The sequence below is a fragment of the Aspergillus mulundensis genome (assembly GCF_003369625.1).
Source record: "Aspergillus mulundensis strain DSM 5745 chromosome Unknown scaffold_11, whole genome shotgun sequence".
Classification (NCBI taxonomy): Eukaryota; Fungi; Ascomycota; class Eurotiomycetes; order Eurotiales; family Aspergillaceae; genus Aspergillus; species Aspergillus mulundensis.
In genome coordinates this window covers 231,034-248,672 of record NW_020797899.1, presented here as the reverse complement: position 1 = coordinate 248,672, position 17,639 = coordinate 231,034, and the positions used below count along the sequence as shown (strand labels likewise).

The following is a 17,639-nucleotide window of genomic DNA, read 5'->3' as shown; positions in this document are numbered from 1 at the left end:
GTATGACGCCCTAGCACACAAGCACGGCGGCGCACCGAGCCCATTCCGGAACGAGTGGGACAGATGGTGCTACTGGCAGCTGGTTTGCTGGCCGGGCATGGTCGAGCGGGCGTGACTGAGATGCTTGTCTATATATTGCCGGGAATCTTATTATAGATAAGGGAGGCCCTGGCCTAGACACATTACGTATCTGCGTTTGAATTTAGAGCGCTTTTACGGGCATAGAGGCATGGTATACATTTTCATGCTACATGCTATGAATGCACATGTTTCAACTGTGACGAAAGTCAACATCCAAGTCTCCAGGGGACAATATTTCAAACTCAGCCATCAGTTCATATTGGACATCAGAACGTCTTTGGCGTCAGAAGTCGTCATGAAATAAGTGGCTAATACATCACGAGCACGAACAACTTGTTGTCTTTTTTTGGTCTCAGTTCACATATATCTCAGCTCGCTCTAGTAAGATATGTTCTACACATAGTGTTCAAGGCCAGAGGCTGTTGTTCCGTACATATGTACTCAGTGTGGTCCTTGTTTCGGTCCATGTCCAGTCCACCAAAGGGATCCTAATGGAATATAGGAGTAGAGACTATTTCGAAAGGAGGATCCGAGTGGAAATTTCAGTGCCTCTTCATGATCACAAATACTGCGCAGGATGAGCATGTACTACAACTAATGGAAACAGTAGTGGTATTTTGAGCTTTTCTGTCCTCTGTGGGTGCTATCAATACAAGGTATGGCTGACCGGCGCCATCTGAAGCACCAATAATCTTGGTCCGCAGTACTCAGGCAATTAGGTGAGAATATGGCTCGGCAGTGGTCATTCATGTTTATTATTAGCCACCTAGGGCTAGGTACAGTTATTCGGAGTCAGGCTTTTCCCCAGGCCGCCACCACCTGTCATATTTCATCAGAAAATTCTTGCTTTGGAACCTCGCCGGTCTTGCTAGCAATAGATTTAGGCGCCGTTTCAATACTTCCTCGGAGGCATTGCTGTGCATCCCCAATCGCTCAGCAAACCTTTTCAGGTGGGTGGAGCACATGATTGCTCTAGCCTTGCTCCTGCTTATAGTAGATTCTGTACTAGTTATCATGGCCACCTTCTATAGTAGCTTAGACTTTTCTTTGTTATCAAGTTTCCTGGTGGCTTCCAGAACCTCTAAGGGCAGATTCAAGGTGCCGCATCCGCACTTAATTCTTCCAGTTGGCGTTGACCCAGGTACCATTGTGGTGTACTGTGATGGGGTGGCTGCACCTTTTGGCAAGACCTTAGGGTACCGATCTTCCAAGGTGCTTGCGGTCTTCTGGCGGGCCTGAATGTGTGACGAGTCCTTACTTTGTTTGTGACTTGTGAGGTCCAATGGCAGCTGGTTCGCCTTGGGTTCAGAGATATCTAGCAAGACATTGGCGTTCTTGCCTTTCCGCGCGCTCGACTGTTGGCAGATTCTCGGGCGTATCTGATTGTTATTTGCTGATCGCGTGACTCGTGTAAGCTGCGTATTGCTTGCTGTCTGCAGGCCATTTGCTGTTGGAAATGCAACACTTCGCTTGCAGTGGTCTGCGTTGAGGTTCAGGGTGCTTAATAGGCTGTCCGCCCTTTTGCGTTTCTGGGTGATTGGTCGGGTTACAGCGAGTAGAGAGGATTGAGTAACCACTATAGGCGTCGGGTCCTGGTCTACTAACCCCGGGGCTCCTTTAAGCCGGCTCTTGATTGTCCCATGTAGATTGTTTCCCGTTGACGCAGCGTGAATTGGGGCCTCCCCTGAGTCGGCGTCTCTTCGGAAACTCTCTAAGGATGAAGAAGGATGACAACCCCTGATGACCACTGGGTCATCGTCCGCTGAATCAGTCTTTTCTGAACCCTGTGTCTTGCTTACTGCATGTAGATCCTCCCCACTTAATAAGTTGTTGGCTGCATCGCTGCGGCTTGCTTCGCCTTTCAAGGTATGCAGTAACTCTTTATTTCCTTCTCCAGTCGGGGAATCAAACAGTTCTTGGTCTTCCTGGGAGCCTTCGACGTCAAAGAACACCCCGCTTTCTTTGGATCTTATGGCGTTGATAACGGCATTATCCTCGTGGCTTGAGGTGTTTGGCAGGCCATTAACTTGTAACAATGCGGCCAAACTGCTTGTCGGTTTTGGAGTCAGCGACGGCGGGCTGTCCAGGCGAGGGCCTTGTTGCTGCGGTTGCTAAGATGATAGGTTGGCAGTATCAAGGGCGTCGGAATTCACGGATTTGGCTTGTAGCTCTAGAAAGCCGTATCGATTAATGGTGAGTCCCAAGGTATTAGCCTCACTTTCTGTCAGGAAAGGTGCGTCGCGTCGCTTTCTTGCTTCTCTTAGGTCCTTAGGTAAAATCTTCATCACCCGACTGTGGCCATGTCCTCTCCCCCATCGTAGTCTGTGAAATATTGCTTGGTTTAGCGCGTTGATTGCCTTAGCTGCGTTTTCGCCCGTCCAGTGTTTGTAAGTGTTCGCCCACGCCATTGTTTCTTTGGCGTTGGTTATCGTTGACACATATTTGAATAGCTCATAGGCTATTTCTGGCCCAGCTAGGCGTGTTACAACGGTTCGTGCGTGCTGAATACGGAGTGAGCGGTCACATTGTTGACCTTGGCCCATGGTGTCTGGTCGTTCGAGTTGGCGGGTTGCATTGAATGGCATCAGGGGGTTTGTGTTCGGAGAGATTACAGGAAACTTTATTGAACGTCAGAAGCGGCCGATACAATAAGGGGTGGAGGTAAAAACATCCATCCAAGTGATGCTGCAAGGTTCCAAAGTATATCAGTGTCAGCTGAGCAGTCTGTTCGCCAAGCCACACTCATCGACTCATCATCTGGACGTAAAGATCTCTTGCCCCGTGTAGTGAATTATGCTGCTGCTCATGTTCGGTGATGGAAATTGAGGTAGAAGAAAGGTTCAGAAGCCGGCTCAAACAACGGGCGAGAATACTATATTCAATTGAGGAGCAGTAGTATATACATGGACGCGTCCAACAGACACACTAGAGGACAAGAGCGGGCCGAAGCGACTTAGACCATGGCCGGAAGGACAATCTCCTCAATGGTCCACACCTTTCCGCCCTCGCTGGAGCTCAGTCCGGTGTAGGTAGCACCACCAGCGGAGGCAATGGTATCGCCAAAGGTAGTATCGGCCTCGGCCAGGGTGATCACAGTGTTGATGTACTTCTGGTCAGAGGAGGTGCCAGTGCAGTCCTCGTTACACTCGGTTCCAGTACCGTATCTGTGGTGGCCATTAACATCCGCGAACTCGGCCTTGTCCCAAAATCAAGCAAGGTGACTTACCCAGTCATGTAAGGGCCCGATGCATGCGAGTATGTAGAGAGCACCTCGCCCGTCTCCGCGTTAGTAACAGTTTGCAACCAGGTATCCTGGTCATCCTGCAGCGTGTACTCGATCTTAACCTGGTCGTCGCCCTTCACAACGCCGGCATCGCCATCCAGCTGTCCGAAGCTGCCAAAGACCGAGGCGCGCACGCACCATTCACCGGAGCTAGCACCGCACCACTCGTTGCTCTGCCAGCTCTCCAGGGTAGCCTGAATAAGGTCTCCCGTGCTGTTACTCATGCCAGGCCATAAGAAGAGAACACCGTTCTGAGTCTCAGGGGCAGGACCGGGAATGATGGTTGTCACGGCGTTGACGATGGTGGACTTGGAGGGGCCGAGAGAGACGCTGCCTCCCCAGGTGTCTTCGCGCTTGGAGACCTCGAGGGAGTCGTCGATGGGCGTGGCGATGCCCAGGGCTGGGAGGAGGAGGGTGGAGAGGAGTTTGAGGTTCATTTTGGTGGTGTTGTTGGTAGGTGAGAAGATGGGAATTTGCGATATGAAGATGATTGCTCGCAGAAGAGAGAACAGCTTATTTTTATAGAGCCATGCTCATCTATGCGAGAAGAGTGTCTCATGTTGATTTCGGAGAACCTGAAACAGCCAGCCCTATGGGGTCAGAGTCCGGCCGTTCTCCACCATGACAGGCGGGACGAAACATAACAAATTGACCATTACGGCATTACCCAATTGATGCTGATTTTCAGGGGCCAGTGCCTGCTCCGTCGCAGTCTGTCAGATGTTTAGTAGGCACGTTTTTAGCAGTTGGCACGAAGCGTGGTTCTGGACTCCAATCAGCACTGGCTGTCATCAAATGGCCTCACGTATGGATCCCCCGTCCGCTCCTCTTTGATTCTCCAACTCCGGGATGGAAAATTCCGAGTTATAGTCCGAAGACTGACATAAGCTTTATTTTTATCCCGGAAACAACCTTGGAACTCTTCAAGGTCAGGATGACAGGGGCGTTCTGCAGGAGGTCTTGCTTTCTCCATCGGCCTAGTTTCAAATAAGTTAATATTACTCTGTAGGTACTAAGGTGAAGAGTCATTCCAACGCTGCTTGCTATTCTTGTCGTTGGGATTCTTTAGCTTCAAGGCACTCGGAACTTACAGCATGTGAAGGGGTAGGCTCCGAACATCCCTAGCATTTATGATGGGGGTTTTATTGAATACTAGGTACAGCCAAGCGTTATTAACAATAGCATGAGCATTAGGTCATGAAGGGAATCTAGGTGCCAGAAGCATCAAACTCAAAGCGCAGAAAAAGCAAGCTCATAGGCAAACCCAAGGGTGAGCTTTGCATGCTCCAGCATGTGGTCAAAACTCAGATACTTGATCTTGTCGTCGGTGGTGTGAATGTGCTTGTTGGTGTTCTCCATCTTCGCTTCCGTCGCCATGGCCGATGGGTACCCGTACTTGCTCGCCGAGGTGTGATCTGAGCAGGCGTATCCGCACTTGGTATCTGTGAATGGGATGCCACAGTACTGGAAGAACGCTATTAGCGAAATAATCAGACACAGAGAACAAAATGCACTTACGGTAGTGATAGTGTTCTTGAGGAAGGTAGTGAGCGCGTTGTCGACATAGTCGGTCATCACTCCAATCGACTCCTGTTGACCAGCATCCCTCGTGCCCTGAACAAATCCAGTCATATCTTGCTGAAGCATAGCCTTGATTTCCGCCTGATCTTTCTTATACTTGGAGAAAATGGCTTGCGAACCGAGCATTCCACCCTCTTCGGCAGAGTACCAATGGAACTCGATCGTGTTTGGTGCCTGAGCGCGAGCAATGACGTCGGACTTTAGCAAGCCACGCAGCGCCTCAAGGATTGTGACGGTGCCGCTGCCATCGTCGTCAGCGCCCGGAGCGCCGAGAAAAGATGGAAGAAACAGGTTGATGCTGTCTTGGTGTGCACCCAGAACAACAGTCTTGTTCGACAATCCAGGTATACGGGCAATGATACTGAACTGGCCCCAAGAATGTTCGAATCGCTGAACCGTCGCGCCCCATTTATCGGCTCCTGAGTCGCGAATCACTTTCAATACCTGATCGAGTAGCCACTCCGCAGATTGGATGCCAGTCTTGGATTTGTAATATCTTGTGTGAAAGGATGTAAACTTCTCCAGATCCTTCTGCATGTTGCCCTTGTTCAAGGTCCCGATAAGCCCCTTGACCGTGTCTACATGGTCCATCTGCTGCGGGTAATTGAGGTAGATACCGGCATCTAGCGTGGGGTATAATCCGTAATTTCGATCCTCCGTGATATCGATGAAGTTCACACCGTCCTAAGCAGCAGTTAGAAGGGAAAGGAGTTGAGCGTGCCACGAGTCATACGAGCTTCAAGGCCCATTTCTCCTCTTCTGTGACCCATCTCGTCTGATACGGATTGATCTCTATCAGGAATTTCTCATGTGTGCGCTCCTCGGCCACTGGGCTCGGAAAATCCAAGACGTTCTGCTCCTCCTGAGGAATGGCGTAGGACCAGGCACCAGCGGCAGCGGTCGCGACGGCGAGAGCTGAGAGTTTCATAGTGGACAAGATAGGGCGGTCGCTCGGTAACAATAACAGTAATAATGAGTGCTAAGAATATGGCGATTGAGGATGAAGTCTTAGGTACGGTGCGGATGGAGAGGAGGGAGAGCGCATATGATGGGTGCGGAGGATGACTTGAGGATGACTGAGGGGAAGTCGCAGGCCGAGGAAGGAGGTCACCGTCACGGGCCGGACTTTAGACGGAGGTTCGCGCCGAAAGACAGTCAAGGAGAATAGAGGTAAAAATAATTATTTCCAATACGGAACGCGATCAGCCTCTATATACTTGATCAGATGTTCGACGAAAGCGCCTGCTGTTGCGTCAGAGCTGGGGCTTGGATTTATATGAACTGGGCAGCCCAATGGGGTTGCCTAGTTCTCCACCAGGCACAAGCTCCTGCCTTAGCACGCGACCCTGGCATCGACACAGCCTCACGCCAGTTTCTGTGCCTGTCAGCATGTTTTTCCTTATCAGGGGCTATTCTTTACTACATAGTGCTGCTTCAGAAAAAAGAGAAACCGGCCTATTTATAGGCAATCGAATAAGTACTGGCATACATAACCGAAGAAGCTGGAGTCCTGGATCCCCGCACGCAGATCTCCGGATTCCAGTCCAGATTCAAGTCAATCAACAACAAGCCCCACAAGCTGCCATGCAATCTAGATTTTGAAAACCAAATATATTCTTCACAACACTATCGGGAGTTTCTTCTTCCTCTAGGGTAGTTCCCGGGCATGTCCAGCTGGGAATGAACTCCTGCTCAACCTTAGTCCATTGAAAGATATAACACGAACTTAACCCTTGCAGGTTTGTTAAGCGCATACCTAGATACCTAGATCCAATGGATAGCTAAGCTTCCTGGCATTGCAATTGGATGGCCGATGCTCCCAATATAGAACATCGAGATTGGCGGGCGCCATATGAAACAAGCCAGATCCCTACAGAGCCCTCTGTGTAACATGATAGGCAACGCATGTCGGGCATGAGGGCAGCTTTGTCGCCGGGAGACAGCCAAAGAAGCGTTGCTCCAGTCTGCCAGACCATGCTCATCCAGCAGACGGCTTGCATTCTTATTATACAGTTCTTCACACCATTGACACCATGCTACTCAAGTCCTACCGGAAGTCTCTGAGTATACAGCAGGGTGAAACTTGTCGGCAAGTTTTCTGTGATCATTTTGCTGGATACAGAAAGACTAGATACTGGGGCCGTTTGAATGTTGCAACTACATATGCAGGAAAGTAAGCAATATTTACCACAGTGGTATACGGCCGGCCATGCAGGTGGTCAAAATATAAATGTTGGCAAGAGCCAAGAGCCTTATCACCGAAAAGACGCACAATACGGTGCTTTCAGAACTTGACATGCGACGATATGCGACAGTCATAGGTACAATGATCAAACAGACTGAGCTAATGTGTTGTCAGCAACGCAAATCTGACATCCACTTCATATATATACTTTTGGGTGGAATCTGGAGCCTGGGATATATTTCTAGATAAGATAAGATACCTACCGGGGAGCTGACTCAGCCTCCGCAATGCCATTATGCCAGAGGCTTCCAGTGCCATCCTTCAGCTGACTCTTTCTAATCATCTCGCCTCATCTCACTCTTTCTCACTTCTCAAATACAAGAGGCTCGGATAACCATCCACCTCTATCCTTTCGTTTCTCCCTTTCCCTCCTCGCCATACCGCTATCCACAACCATGTCCGCCATCTCCTTCGCCCAAGGCAAAGGCGCCCCCAAATCCGACTCCTACACCCCAGTCCCAGAATCCGACCTCGAATCCCTCGGCCGCCACTGCGAATTCGAATACTGCAACCAGCTCGACTTCCTCCCCTTCAAATGCCTCTCCTGCCACTCAACATTCTGCCTCGACCACCGCTCCGAGACGGCACACCGGTGCCCGCACGAAGGCGAGTGGGCTCGCCGCCGGAACAACTCCCCCGCAAGCGCCACCGGCCAAAGCACGCCGACGCAAAAGCCTACAATCTACAACTCCGACCAGTGCGCGCATGTCTCTTGCAAGACGCTTATCAACACGCTCAAGGACCCCGGCGTCAAGTGCCCCGAGTGCAGAAGGGAATACTGTCTCCAGCACCGGCTGAAGGAGCAGCATGATTGCGCCAAGATTGCCCCGCGATTAGGCGGCAGCGCGAACGCCCCGCCGAGCGATACGATCCGGTCGATGTTCGCGAAGGTCCGCACGTGGGGGAAGGATAAGAGCCAGGCTGCTGCCACTGCTGCCGCGGCGGCGAAACCGAAGCCGAAGGCTAATAGTCCTGCTGCGCGCATCGCGGCTACGAATGCTATGAAGAAGTCGGCGAAGGGTGACGCCAGTGTGCCGGCTGATAAGCGAGTGTACTTGCATGTTGTTGGGACGTCAGAGACGCAGGGGGCAGAACCACCGAATGCGGATTTCTGGTTTGACGGGCGATGGAAGGTGGGAAGGGTACTCGACGATGCGGCGAAGAGGTTAGGGGTTGAAAACAACAATAACCGAGTCGGAGAAGAAGCCCGGTTACGGATCTTCCATGTTGAGAGCGGGGATTTCCTGGAGTTTTCCGAGTCTCTTGGGGGTGGAAAGGTGAAGACGGGGGATACAATCGTCATGCTGAGGGGAGCCGGGGTAATGCTGGGGAAGTGATACTGATCTTTAGCCATCTCATTTTGATACCACGATATGTTCACATTGCATAGCATGATACACTCTAAATCGGCGTCTGGGAATCTATTTACATAACCTCACATCTAAACACTCATCTTCATCTTGATCGCCTTATGGGGCTGGTACCCGATAACCTCAAACTCATCCTCCTTCCACCCATCGATAACACCGCTCCCGCGGTCCTCCCTCTTGATCTTCAGCTCAGGAAACTCAGTAGGCTCACGCGTCAACTGCTCCTCCAGCGCCTCCACATGGTCAAGGTAAACATGCGCATCGCCCATCGTATGAATCAACTTGCCCGGGTTCAAACCCGTCGCATGCGCAATGATATGCGTGAGCAACGCATAAGAAGCAATATTGAACGGCACGCCCAGCCCCATATCACAGCTGCGCTGATACAACAGACAGCTCAGCTCGCCCTTCCCCTTGCCCTTCCCGTCCTCAATGCCCTCCGGATAGGAAACGTAGAACTGCGCAAACATATGGCACGGCGGCAGCGCCATCTTCTTCAGATCCGCCGGGTTCCACGCGCTCATGATAATCCGGCGGTCGAACGGCGTCTCCTTGATCTTCCTCACAACCTCCGCGAGCTGGTCCACGCCTTGCCCCGTGTAATCCGCATGCGCGTCGACATACTCGGCGCCGAAGTGGCGCCACTGGAACCCATAGACGGGTCCGAGGTCACCGACTTCGCGGTGTCCGAGCCCGACTTTGTCAAGGAACTCGCGCGATCCGTTCCCATCCCAGATTTTGATTCCTGCTTCGGAAAGAGGAATGCTGGATGTTGAGCCGGAGATGAACCAGAGGAGTTCGGCGAGGACGGCGCGCAGGAAGACGCGCTTTGTGGTGAGGAGGGGAAGGACGGGGATCTTTGCGGAGGGGTTTGAGGGGTCGGGCTTGGAGAGGCTGAAGCGCATGGGGTTCGGGGCGAAGATGGAGCGTGTTCCTGTGCCGGTGCGGTCGGGGCGGTGTTCGCCTTCGGCGAGGATTTGGCGGATTAGGTTGAGGTATTGGTGCTCTTCGTGGGAGGGGTTGTGGGCTGGAGTTTGGGGTGTGGTGGTGCCATTTTGAGGGGTGTCTAGTGAGACGGTCATTTTGTAGATTACTGTATCGAAATATCTTTGAGAACTGAGGAAGCGGATGAAGCGAAGAAGTATTCCGGGGATCGGTGACAGAACTTTGGATGAAGATCCAGTCGCGTTCGGCGCGCGTCACGTTATCACGTGATATACCCGATTTACTATATTCCGGCCAGACAGTTGGGCAAGACTATGGTACCTTGCTACGTGATAACCATGGGCTGTTTAGGGGTCTAGCGTCAATCTTCTAACACGTTGACACCTACTCCCTGCAAGGCGCCCACGACCCACGAAGGAATCTTGGGCTTTTCTCCGTATAGCGTCGTAAAGAAGCTTCGAAGGAAGGCCGGGAATTGGTCCTCCAAAATAGCCTGTCGTGCTCTTCCCATCAACTTAAGCAGGTAGTGTACGTTGTGGATGGTGAGGCTTGCCATGTTAGTCGCGTCTTGGAACAGATAAAGACCACTTACAGATGTGCCCCTGCCGTCTCTTTAGCAGCCAGGTGGTGGAGATATGCCCTTGTGATGCCTAAGCCGCCCTCTTCTCTTGGCTTGCATGTCATACAGTCACAGCCTTCTTCCACAGCCTTGAAATCATGGGCGAAAGAGGCGTGCCTCAGGTTCAGGTTGCCTGTGGAAACTAAGGCTGTACCGAAACGCTGTTGAAAGTTAACATTTGTCTTCAGCACGAAAGGGGCTACTGACAGCAGTTCTCGTTGGCCAAACGCAGTCGAACATGTCCGCGCCAAGGGCTACTCCTACAATCAGGTCCTCTTGATAGCCCTAAATGATAGTTAGCATAACCCGCAAGGCATCATTGCACAAAGACTTACCACGCCCATCACGTACCGCGGCTTATGCTCTGGAAGAAGTCCAGTACAAGTATCGACACTTTCTATGTCAGCGCCAATCTCAGAAGAGCGTCAGATAACATACACCTTGCAAAATTCCTCTTTGGCCTCCCCGCCAGACAGGCCTCCAATTGCAATTCCCGGTGTATCTCGGGCGACCATTTCTTCGCAACACTTCTTGCGCAGCTCCAGGTCTAGTCCACCCTGGATAATGCAAAACAGGTTTTGTGTCTCCGGGTTCTTGTGGGCCGCAATGCAGCGATCTAACCAGCGGACTGAGCGCTCCATTGCTTCGTGAATTCGGGTATGATCTGGTGAAGTTGTCGCAATCACATCGTCGAGCTGCATGATGATATCGGATCCAATGGAGTTTTGTAATGAAATTGAGTGTTCTGGCGTGAGCAGCATCGGTGTACCATCATGTGGGCTGAGGAACCGAACACCCTCCTCGGTAACCTCTGCAAGTTCGAGCAAAGAAACCATTTGAAACCTGTTAAATAGTCAGTTGTAGTTGCTTCAAAGAATGGTCTCGTACCCACCCTCCGCTATCTGTCAGAATATTCCGATCCCACCCCTGAAGCTTATGGGCCCCTCCCACTTTATCTAGGACTGCCTGCCCCGGTTTCAAGCCTAAGTGGTAGGTGTTATTTAGGCACAGCATGCAGCCTGTTTGCTTGAGCTGGTCATATGTAAGCCCTTTGAGGGAAGCCTGCGTCGCAACGGGCATGAATATCGGCAAAGACACACTTCCATGAGGAAGTTTTAGGGTGCTTGCGCGGGCTTTGGTGGTCTGGGGACGTGTTATTACTATAGTTCAACAATCGAAGAACCTTTGACTCACAGAACATTTGCGCTCTAAATCAAACGTGAGCGCTGAAGGCATAGCCTTCCGCGGCGGGGTTGTCGACATGGACCGGGAGAGCGGCGGCAAAGCTGCGTTCGTAACTCGATGAAGTGAGTGTATGATTTGCCTCGCCTGGGCGTATGACATCAAAGAGATTGTATGGCTTTAGTAGCAGTAGCTCAAGATTATTGACTTGTGTAAGAGACTCTGGTCTGGAATAAGTTGAGGTGTTTGCACAGTTTGCGATCTGCTATGAATCGGATATTACCGTACCGTATCTCAATACGGTACCGGTTATAATCAGACGGCCTCGACCACGGCCCGCCGCAAGCCTTCATCATACTACAACTCGTTTTGCTCGGATTGATTTCTGTCTCAGCACACGAAGCCATCGCGCTGGAAAGCCACAGCTAGGAAGAGATGTGACTCACGCAATTTTTAACCCCGAGGTTCGTGTGAGTAATACTAGAATCGGGCGTGTCGATCTGACCCCGGACAGGCTGACAACCCGGAATCGTCAAAACTCCGGGGTAGGTAACCGAGCGAAGCCTCGAAAGCTTCATTTATGCTCTCGGCGGTCGCCTGATGGGATTATCAAGCAGTCAGGTCGACTTTGAGATTACTATTCGAGCAGGGCCTCTTTACCATCAATCCATTCTACTTGCATGCGTTGTACAGCGTAACTACAGTCACAATCAATATCTCTCCAATCGAGCCCCGGTATAGAAGAAACGCATGGCCGTGATTTGAGCCCTCTGGGCGGCCCACCGCTGATCCCTATGCACGGCTTCCGGACCAAAGTTCAAGATTCAGTCGGAGGTTGACCGACATTCACAAACGCAAGGAGTCAAGGACACTGCACACAGGATTTTCTGTGGTCACGGGGCCATCCCTAACCCCGGCTTTACCCCCAGAACATGACCTAGCGACCTAGACTCGGACCATGTGGGGGTACTTAAGATCCCTTGTTGACACGCGCCCTTGTCTTTATAGCTAGCAGGGGCCCCAAAAATCGTTGATCGTCCTAAAACACTTCTTCAATTCGCGACCACCATGAGTGAAAAAGAGGTCGCCCCGGAGGGCGTCAATGCGACTGATGCCGAATTGGCTCTTGAAGTAGGCAGCTCAAGCTCTCAGATTATAGAGAGAGGCTGATTAGATTGTGCAGAACAGTGCCAACGATCGTGATCTCCGGGCTCGAGAGAAAGCATTGATCTGGAAGCAAGATCTTCATATCATACCACTCAGCGCTGCGATCTACCTTCTTTGCTATCTGGATCGGTCCAATATAGGTATGCCATATTGTAGCAGATCAGCCATGGACGGGGCTTATACGACGCAGGGAACGCCAGAATTATGAACTCAGAGACTGGCAACGATTTACTCACCGAGACTAATATGTCCTCATACGAGTATACGTATGTGCCCTTTCCTATCACCTTGTTCAGCGCTAACCCTATTAGTATTGCATTGATGGTCTTCCTAATCGCCTACGCCCTCTTCGAGGTACCCTCAAACTACTTTTTAAAGAAACTCAAACCCAGCGTGCGTCTACCCTATAATTCCATACCGCCAATCCTGACAGCATCCGCAGCGGTGGATCGCCTTCTTAATGCTATCATGGGGCGCGGTCACAATGGGCCTAGGAGGAGCTCACAACTACGCGCAAGTTACAGGTCTTCGCTTTCTTCTTGGAGGTACTGAACCTCCTAACCATTATCCCAAGTAGAACCGAAACGCGCTAACGCAAATCAGTCCTGGAAGCCGGCCTCTTCCCCGGACTTGTCTACTTCCTTACCTTCTGGTACCGCACCTCGGAGCGTTCGATTAGAGTTGCTCTGATTTTGGCGTCTGCGACGCTGGCGGGTGCCTTTGGTGGCGCTATAGCTTATGGCGTAGGACACATGAACCAAGCCCAAGGCCTGTCAGCGTGGCGCTGGCTGTTTATCATCGAGGGCGCGCCATCCTTGGCCTCCGCTGTTCTGGTCTGGTTTATTCTCCCGGACTACCCCGAGACTGCAAGCTGGCTTTCGGCGGAGGAGAAGGCTCTTGCGGCAGAGCGACTCGCAATCGAGGGGTCAAAGGGTGCTGCAAAGGCGATGACATGGGAGGATGCCAGAGAAGTTCTACTTGACTGGCGCTTATATGCCCACTACCTTGTTAGTCCAAACAAACCGTCCACGGTTCATGAACGTATGCTAACCTCAGAAAACAGGTTTACTTCGGGATATCTGCGCCATTCTCCAGCCTCTCTCTCTTCACCCCGGCAATTACCAGCGGTCTCGGGTATACCAGTCTCAAGGCACAACTCATGACAGTGCCTCCCTGGGCGGTCTCGTATGTGGTTACAGTCGCTGTTTCTTGGTCCGCCGACCACTTTAATAGGTATCCTCACGAATTCCCAGAATTATTACAGCACTGACCGTCCCAGTCGCGGCCTTCACTCCGCAATCTTCTCCTTCATCGGCGCAATGGGCTTCCTTGCCTCCGCTGTTCTACCGGCAGACGCATATCTCGTACGTTTCTCTCCTACGTTTATGCCCAGCCTCCAAACCCATTCTTCTCTATGGAGTGACTAACAAAGCACAGCACCGCTACGGCTGCCTAATCGTTGCAACAAGCGGCTCCTTCGCCTGCATTCCGCCACTACTCGGCTGGCTCTCATCCAACATACGGTCGACAGCCGGAACAGGCCTCGCCATCGCCCTAAACGTCTCCTTCGGCGCACCAGGGCAGATTGTCGGCGTGTGGATCTATAAATCAAATGAGGCGGAGAGGGGCTATCCGACGGGCCATTGGACGAATGCGGCGCTGCTGCTGCTGGTTACGGTGGGGTGTTTGGCGTTGCGGGCGTATTATGGGTGGAGGAACAAGAGGTTAAGGGCTGCTGGAAGGGGCACTGCGGAGAGGTTTGCTTATTGAGTGTTTGCAGTTTGGCTAGAAGAATATTTGTCAATTGGTCCATGGCCTAGCAGTGATAGCATTAGAGATTTTGGGTGTAGATGAAGTAGTAGGGCGGCGGTTTGTGCTCAAAACCAAAGATTTAAGGTGGTACAGTAGTAAAATTATCAACCGAACTCTTGATTGAATTGACGCCTAGTTCCAAGGTTCTTGCATCTAGTATCCCTATTTCGACGGGTCGCTCGCGCGTGTAAGTTAGGCCGTAAAGTGCTGGACTGTACAGAAACAGAAAGAGCCTCTTAATCCTAGCCTTCAAATTGTCACTGTCATCCAGGTCGAACTCAAGGCTACTAACGTCACAGCCAAAGCATGTCCCAACTGAGCCTAACCACCGCTCCAAAGGAGGATTCGAGGAAATCTGGAAGGCATTAAACTAGGCGAGACATTAGTATCGTAACCAGACTTAGTGCATAGGACAACTAACTTTCAAGCCCATCCATCTCCACAACCAACCCCTTCTCAGCTGCCCACTGAAACAATTCACCTATGTAGGGAAGCTTGTGGAGGACAATCTTTCCGAAGGAATTTTCGAGCCCATCCGCTTCCACGACCATCCCCTTCTCAGCTGCCCACTGAACAAACTCACATATGTAGGGAAGCTTGGGCTGGAGGATCTTTCCGAAGGAATCCCTGTGTTCTGTGGCATTTGTTTTCACGGTTCCAGCAGCAACACGCGAAGGTATCACACAGACCATGGTCTCAATCATGCGTGTTTGGGCAACAGTACAACGATTCTCATTATCGACAAACCCAAGGTCCCCGTGCCTGTCCGCGTCGGACACGGTAAAGTCGACGATAATGCACTTGGCCTCTCTACTCTGCATTGAGTCAATGATCTCAATGGCTGGGACAGCTGACTGGGGCAGGCAGTATCGCGCCTCGAAAAACAAGCGTCTGTATAGATCCMGTTGGGCCTTGTATGGAGTAAGGATCCGCATCTCCTTTCTGCTGTACCCGTTCGCCCTGTAGTTCTTGATGCACAGAGAGACTATGGCCTTGGCATGGGCATCGTTGTACTTAAACTTCGTCGTTTCCTCTTGCCGGCAGGAGGAGCGCTTGATGCTGAGGACAAAGTAACCGGGGTCGAAATCTTTCTGGACGTGAGGAAATTCCCTCTAGATCATGTTTGCTCATGCAGGATTGACGACAATCTGACTTGTTGAGTGGTGGGAGCTCATTAAGTTCCCGTAGACACGCCTGTTCAAGTACTCAACAAAAACAGGACGGAACCGACGCTGCTTGGTCAATTTTTGCACTGGATGATACGCCTTGATGTCTCCATCTGGGAAGTCTCCATCTGGGGACTAAACTCATTGAACCCAGGCTCCTCTGCTGTTAACACCGTCGGTCTGAGCTGCTCTAGGTCCCCAGCAAGAATAAGGGCGATGATTTTCGGAGACCAGTCGCACTTTACTAGGGGAATTATGCTGTTGACTTCGAGCTCTCCAGTATACTCATCGCGAATAAGGATAACCTACTTGCCCTTCTTTGCAAAGTGCTTGGAACAGACCGAGCGTGCCAGGTTATTTTTTGTAAAAATCAAGAAATCAGCATCTTCAGCGACGTAATTACTAACAACCTCAAACGCGAGGAGGGCCTTTGACTTCTCGCCTTGTTGCCAGGTGCAAAGAGATGTGCTGCGTAGTTTGTTGGCATATTTCCGAACTTCCTCAAACCAGTCGACTTTAGCGCCGGCAAATGTCTCCAACTTATTGATCTCAAGCTTCCCCTTGGAAACGTTGAGTTGGTGTCGCGAAGGATAGTGCCCGGGAAGAGTACGTCCTTGTTATTCAGCTTGAAAAGCTTCCGCGACAACCTGAGCTTCGAGTCCCGATTTTGGCAGGCCATATGTTCGATCATGACTGGCCTTCAAAGCGTCTGCCGCAAGCTGCCAAATGAGTAGCTGTGCACCCATGAGCATATCGTCTTCGTCCATGTCCGAATCTCCCTCCTCTTCGTCTTCGCTGATCTGCTCTTTGCCTTCCGCAAGAGGCCGGTACATCCTAAGAATCCTATACTTTGTTCCTAGAATGGCTTGCACTTCTTCAAGTTTCGCACAGTCCTTATCAGAGACATGACTTGCGGGAGCAGAGAAGACAACATGGAAGCCGACTTTGCGAAAGACCATAGCAATGACTGCAAGCAAGAAGGGCTTTCCGGTGCCGGAAAACCCTTGAACAATTTTGACTGCCTCAGGGAACGAAGTACAAGACTGAAGGTATGCTTCTTGGTCTGGCATCAAGTGGATTTGCTTCAAGACTGCGTCAACAGCTTCGTGAAGCTTGGTATCGTCAAGGTATAGAGCTCTGATGGGGTTAGTCATGGTGCGAGGGCCTCGCTTGTGGTTCAAGAGCACCTCAAGCCAATGCTTAGCATATTGAGCGCCTGGTTCCACGCCAGTGATGAGGTTTATTGCATCCATTTGTCTCCTCATGCCTTCGTTAGAGGTTCCGAGCGAGACACAAGCAGGTAAGAGGTTGAGGAGCATTCCAGGCACGGTAGCAAAGCGCCGGATTTGGCTCAGGGACTCGTTTTGAATGAGATAGACGGGGTCGCTGTTCGGGAGGTTGAACGCATTGGGAATTAAGATACCCCTGCACCGTATAGTCGGAGTTGAAGCGCTATCAGTAGCGAAAACTATCTTCACGGTAGAGCTTTCTTTTGCTCTAAAGACTTGGGCTATCTTCGTGTCTGGCTTGTTGTATTTCATCACAGCCACAACTGCTCTCCCAGCAATAGATAGGAGTGCAACTTGATGATCCGTTTTCGAAATGCACCTGCGAATGTCCTGCTCACGCGCCCATTCCCGGAAAGCACCATATGCAAGGATAATTGCAGCTTCCTTCGCATCAAAGAAGGATACGGAGGCAGGGACTCGGGGAAACGGGCATACTTGAACTGCTGACTTATTGGTCTCGTCAAAGACTGTACCCCAGATATTGTCGATATTGTCAGCTATGGGCTCTTGACGTTATCAGCAGTTTGTCCGGCAAATAACTCATTCAATCCGTTCTCTTGAGCAATAGACCTAGCTTTGTCCTCATAGACGGAGACATCTTGAGGGTCAAGGCAAGGAGCTGCAGCCGTACAGGCGGGAGGCTCGAGAGACGGAGTATCAGGGCAAGGCATTTTGGCAGTAGGATCAGGCTCGGTGGTATCCTGGAGATTGGGGTGTACTGTGTTAGCACTCATCATCTTTCAATCTTCAGCACTGCCTGCCATATTGAAAGGCAGAAGGTCAGCTGCAATAAGGAGTCTCATACCTTGGTATTGAGTTCATGGAGCTCGAGAAGGCCGTGGAAACAATGAGCTGTGTCTTCGTGCAAGAACTTTAGCTCTGTCTCAACAGATGGCTTC

The 17,639-nt window shown here is 51.2% G+C and overlaps 8 protein-coding genes across 8 annotated transcripts; 2 read left to right on the top strand and 6 right to left on the bottom strand.

Annotated features, from left to right (window-relative positions):
* Positions 1-3,034: 3,034 nt before the first annotated feature.
* On the bottom strand, positions 3,035-3,801 carry DSM5745_09015 (uncharacterized protein; the record flags this gene model as incomplete). Its single annotated transcript, XM_026751031.1, has 2 exons — positions 3,035-3,245; positions 3,308-3,801. The coding sequence occupies 2 exons, from the start codon at positions 3,799-3,801 to the stop codon at positions 3,035-3,037; spliced, it is 705 nt and encodes a 234-aa protein (XP_026600117.1).
* Positions 3,802-4,594: 793 nt separating this feature from the next.
* On the bottom strand, positions 4,595-5,873 carry lap1 (putative aminopeptidase; the record flags this gene model as incomplete). Its single annotated transcript, XM_026751030.1, has 3 exons — positions 4,595-4,828; positions 4,883-5,629; positions 5,679-5,873. 3 exons carry the CDS (start codon positions 5,871-5,873, stop codon positions 4,595-4,597), a joined length of 1,176 nt encoding a protein of 391 aa, XP_026600116.1.
* Positions 5,874-7,585: 1,712 nt separating this feature from the next.
* Positions 7,586-8,527, top strand: DSM5745_09013 (AN1-type zinc finger protein; the record flags this gene model as incomplete). Its single annotated transcript, XM_026751029.1, has 1 exon — positions 7,586-8,527. One exon carries the CDS (start codon positions 7,586-7,588, stop codon positions 8,525-8,527), a length of 942 nt encoding a protein of 313 aa, XP_026600115.1.
* A 104-nt stretch (positions 8,528-8,631) lies between these two features.
* Positions 8,632-9,642, bottom strand: DSM5745_09012 (thymidylate synthase; the record flags this gene model as incomplete). The annotated part of the gene is made up of 1 exon (XM_026751028.1): positions 8,632-9,642. The coding sequence occupies one exon, from the start codon at positions 9,640-9,642 to the stop codon at positions 8,632-8,634; it is 1,011 nt and encodes a 336-aa protein (XP_026600114.1).
* Positions 9,643-9,866: 224 nt separating this feature from the next.
* Positions 9,867-11,387, bottom strand: DSM5745_09011 (tRNA-ribosyltransferase family protein; the record flags this gene model as incomplete). The annotated part of the gene is made up of 7 exons (XM_026751027.1): positions 9,867-10,053; positions 10,098-10,285; positions 10,332-10,409; positions 10,460-10,517; positions 10,563-10,967; positions 11,017-11,267; positions 11,319-11,387. The coding sequence occupies 7 exons, from the start codon at positions 11,385-11,387 to the stop codon at positions 9,867-9,869; spliced, it is 1,236 nt and encodes a 411-aa protein (XP_026600113.1).
* A 987-nt stretch (positions 11,388-12,374) lies between these two features.
* Positions 12,375-14,243, top strand: DSM5745_09010 (putative MFS transporter; the record flags this gene model as incomplete). The annotated part of the gene is made up of 9 exons (XM_026751026.1): positions 12,375-12,437; positions 12,490-12,613; positions 12,664-12,739; positions 12,785-12,866; positions 12,916-13,018; positions 13,077-13,480; positions 13,537-13,658; positions 13,753-13,837; positions 13,911-14,243. 9 exons carry the CDS (start codon positions 12,375-12,377, stop codon positions 14,241-14,243), a joined length of 1,392 nt encoding a protein of 463 aa, XP_026600112.1.
* A 407-nt stretch (positions 14,244-14,650) lies between these two features.
* On the bottom strand, positions 14,651-15,106 carry DSM5745_09009 (uncharacterized protein; the record flags this gene model as incomplete). Its single annotated transcript, XM_026751025.1, has 2 exons — positions 14,651-14,655; positions 14,707-15,106. The coding sequence occupies 2 exons, from the start codon at positions 15,104-15,106 to the stop codon at positions 14,651-14,653; spliced, it is 405 nt and encodes a 134-aa protein (XP_026600111.1).
* Positions 15,107-16,068: 962 nt separating this feature from the next.
* DSM5745_09008 (uncharacterized protein) lies at positions 16,069-17,338 on the bottom strand (the record flags this gene model as incomplete). The annotated part of the gene is made up of 2 exons (XM_026751024.1): positions 16,069-17,246; positions 17,311-17,338. 2 exons carry the CDS (start codon positions 17,336-17,338, stop codon positions 16,069-16,071), a joined length of 1,206 nt encoding a protein of 401 aa, XP_026600110.1.
* Between the last annotated feature and the right edge of the window lie 301 nt (positions 17,339-17,639).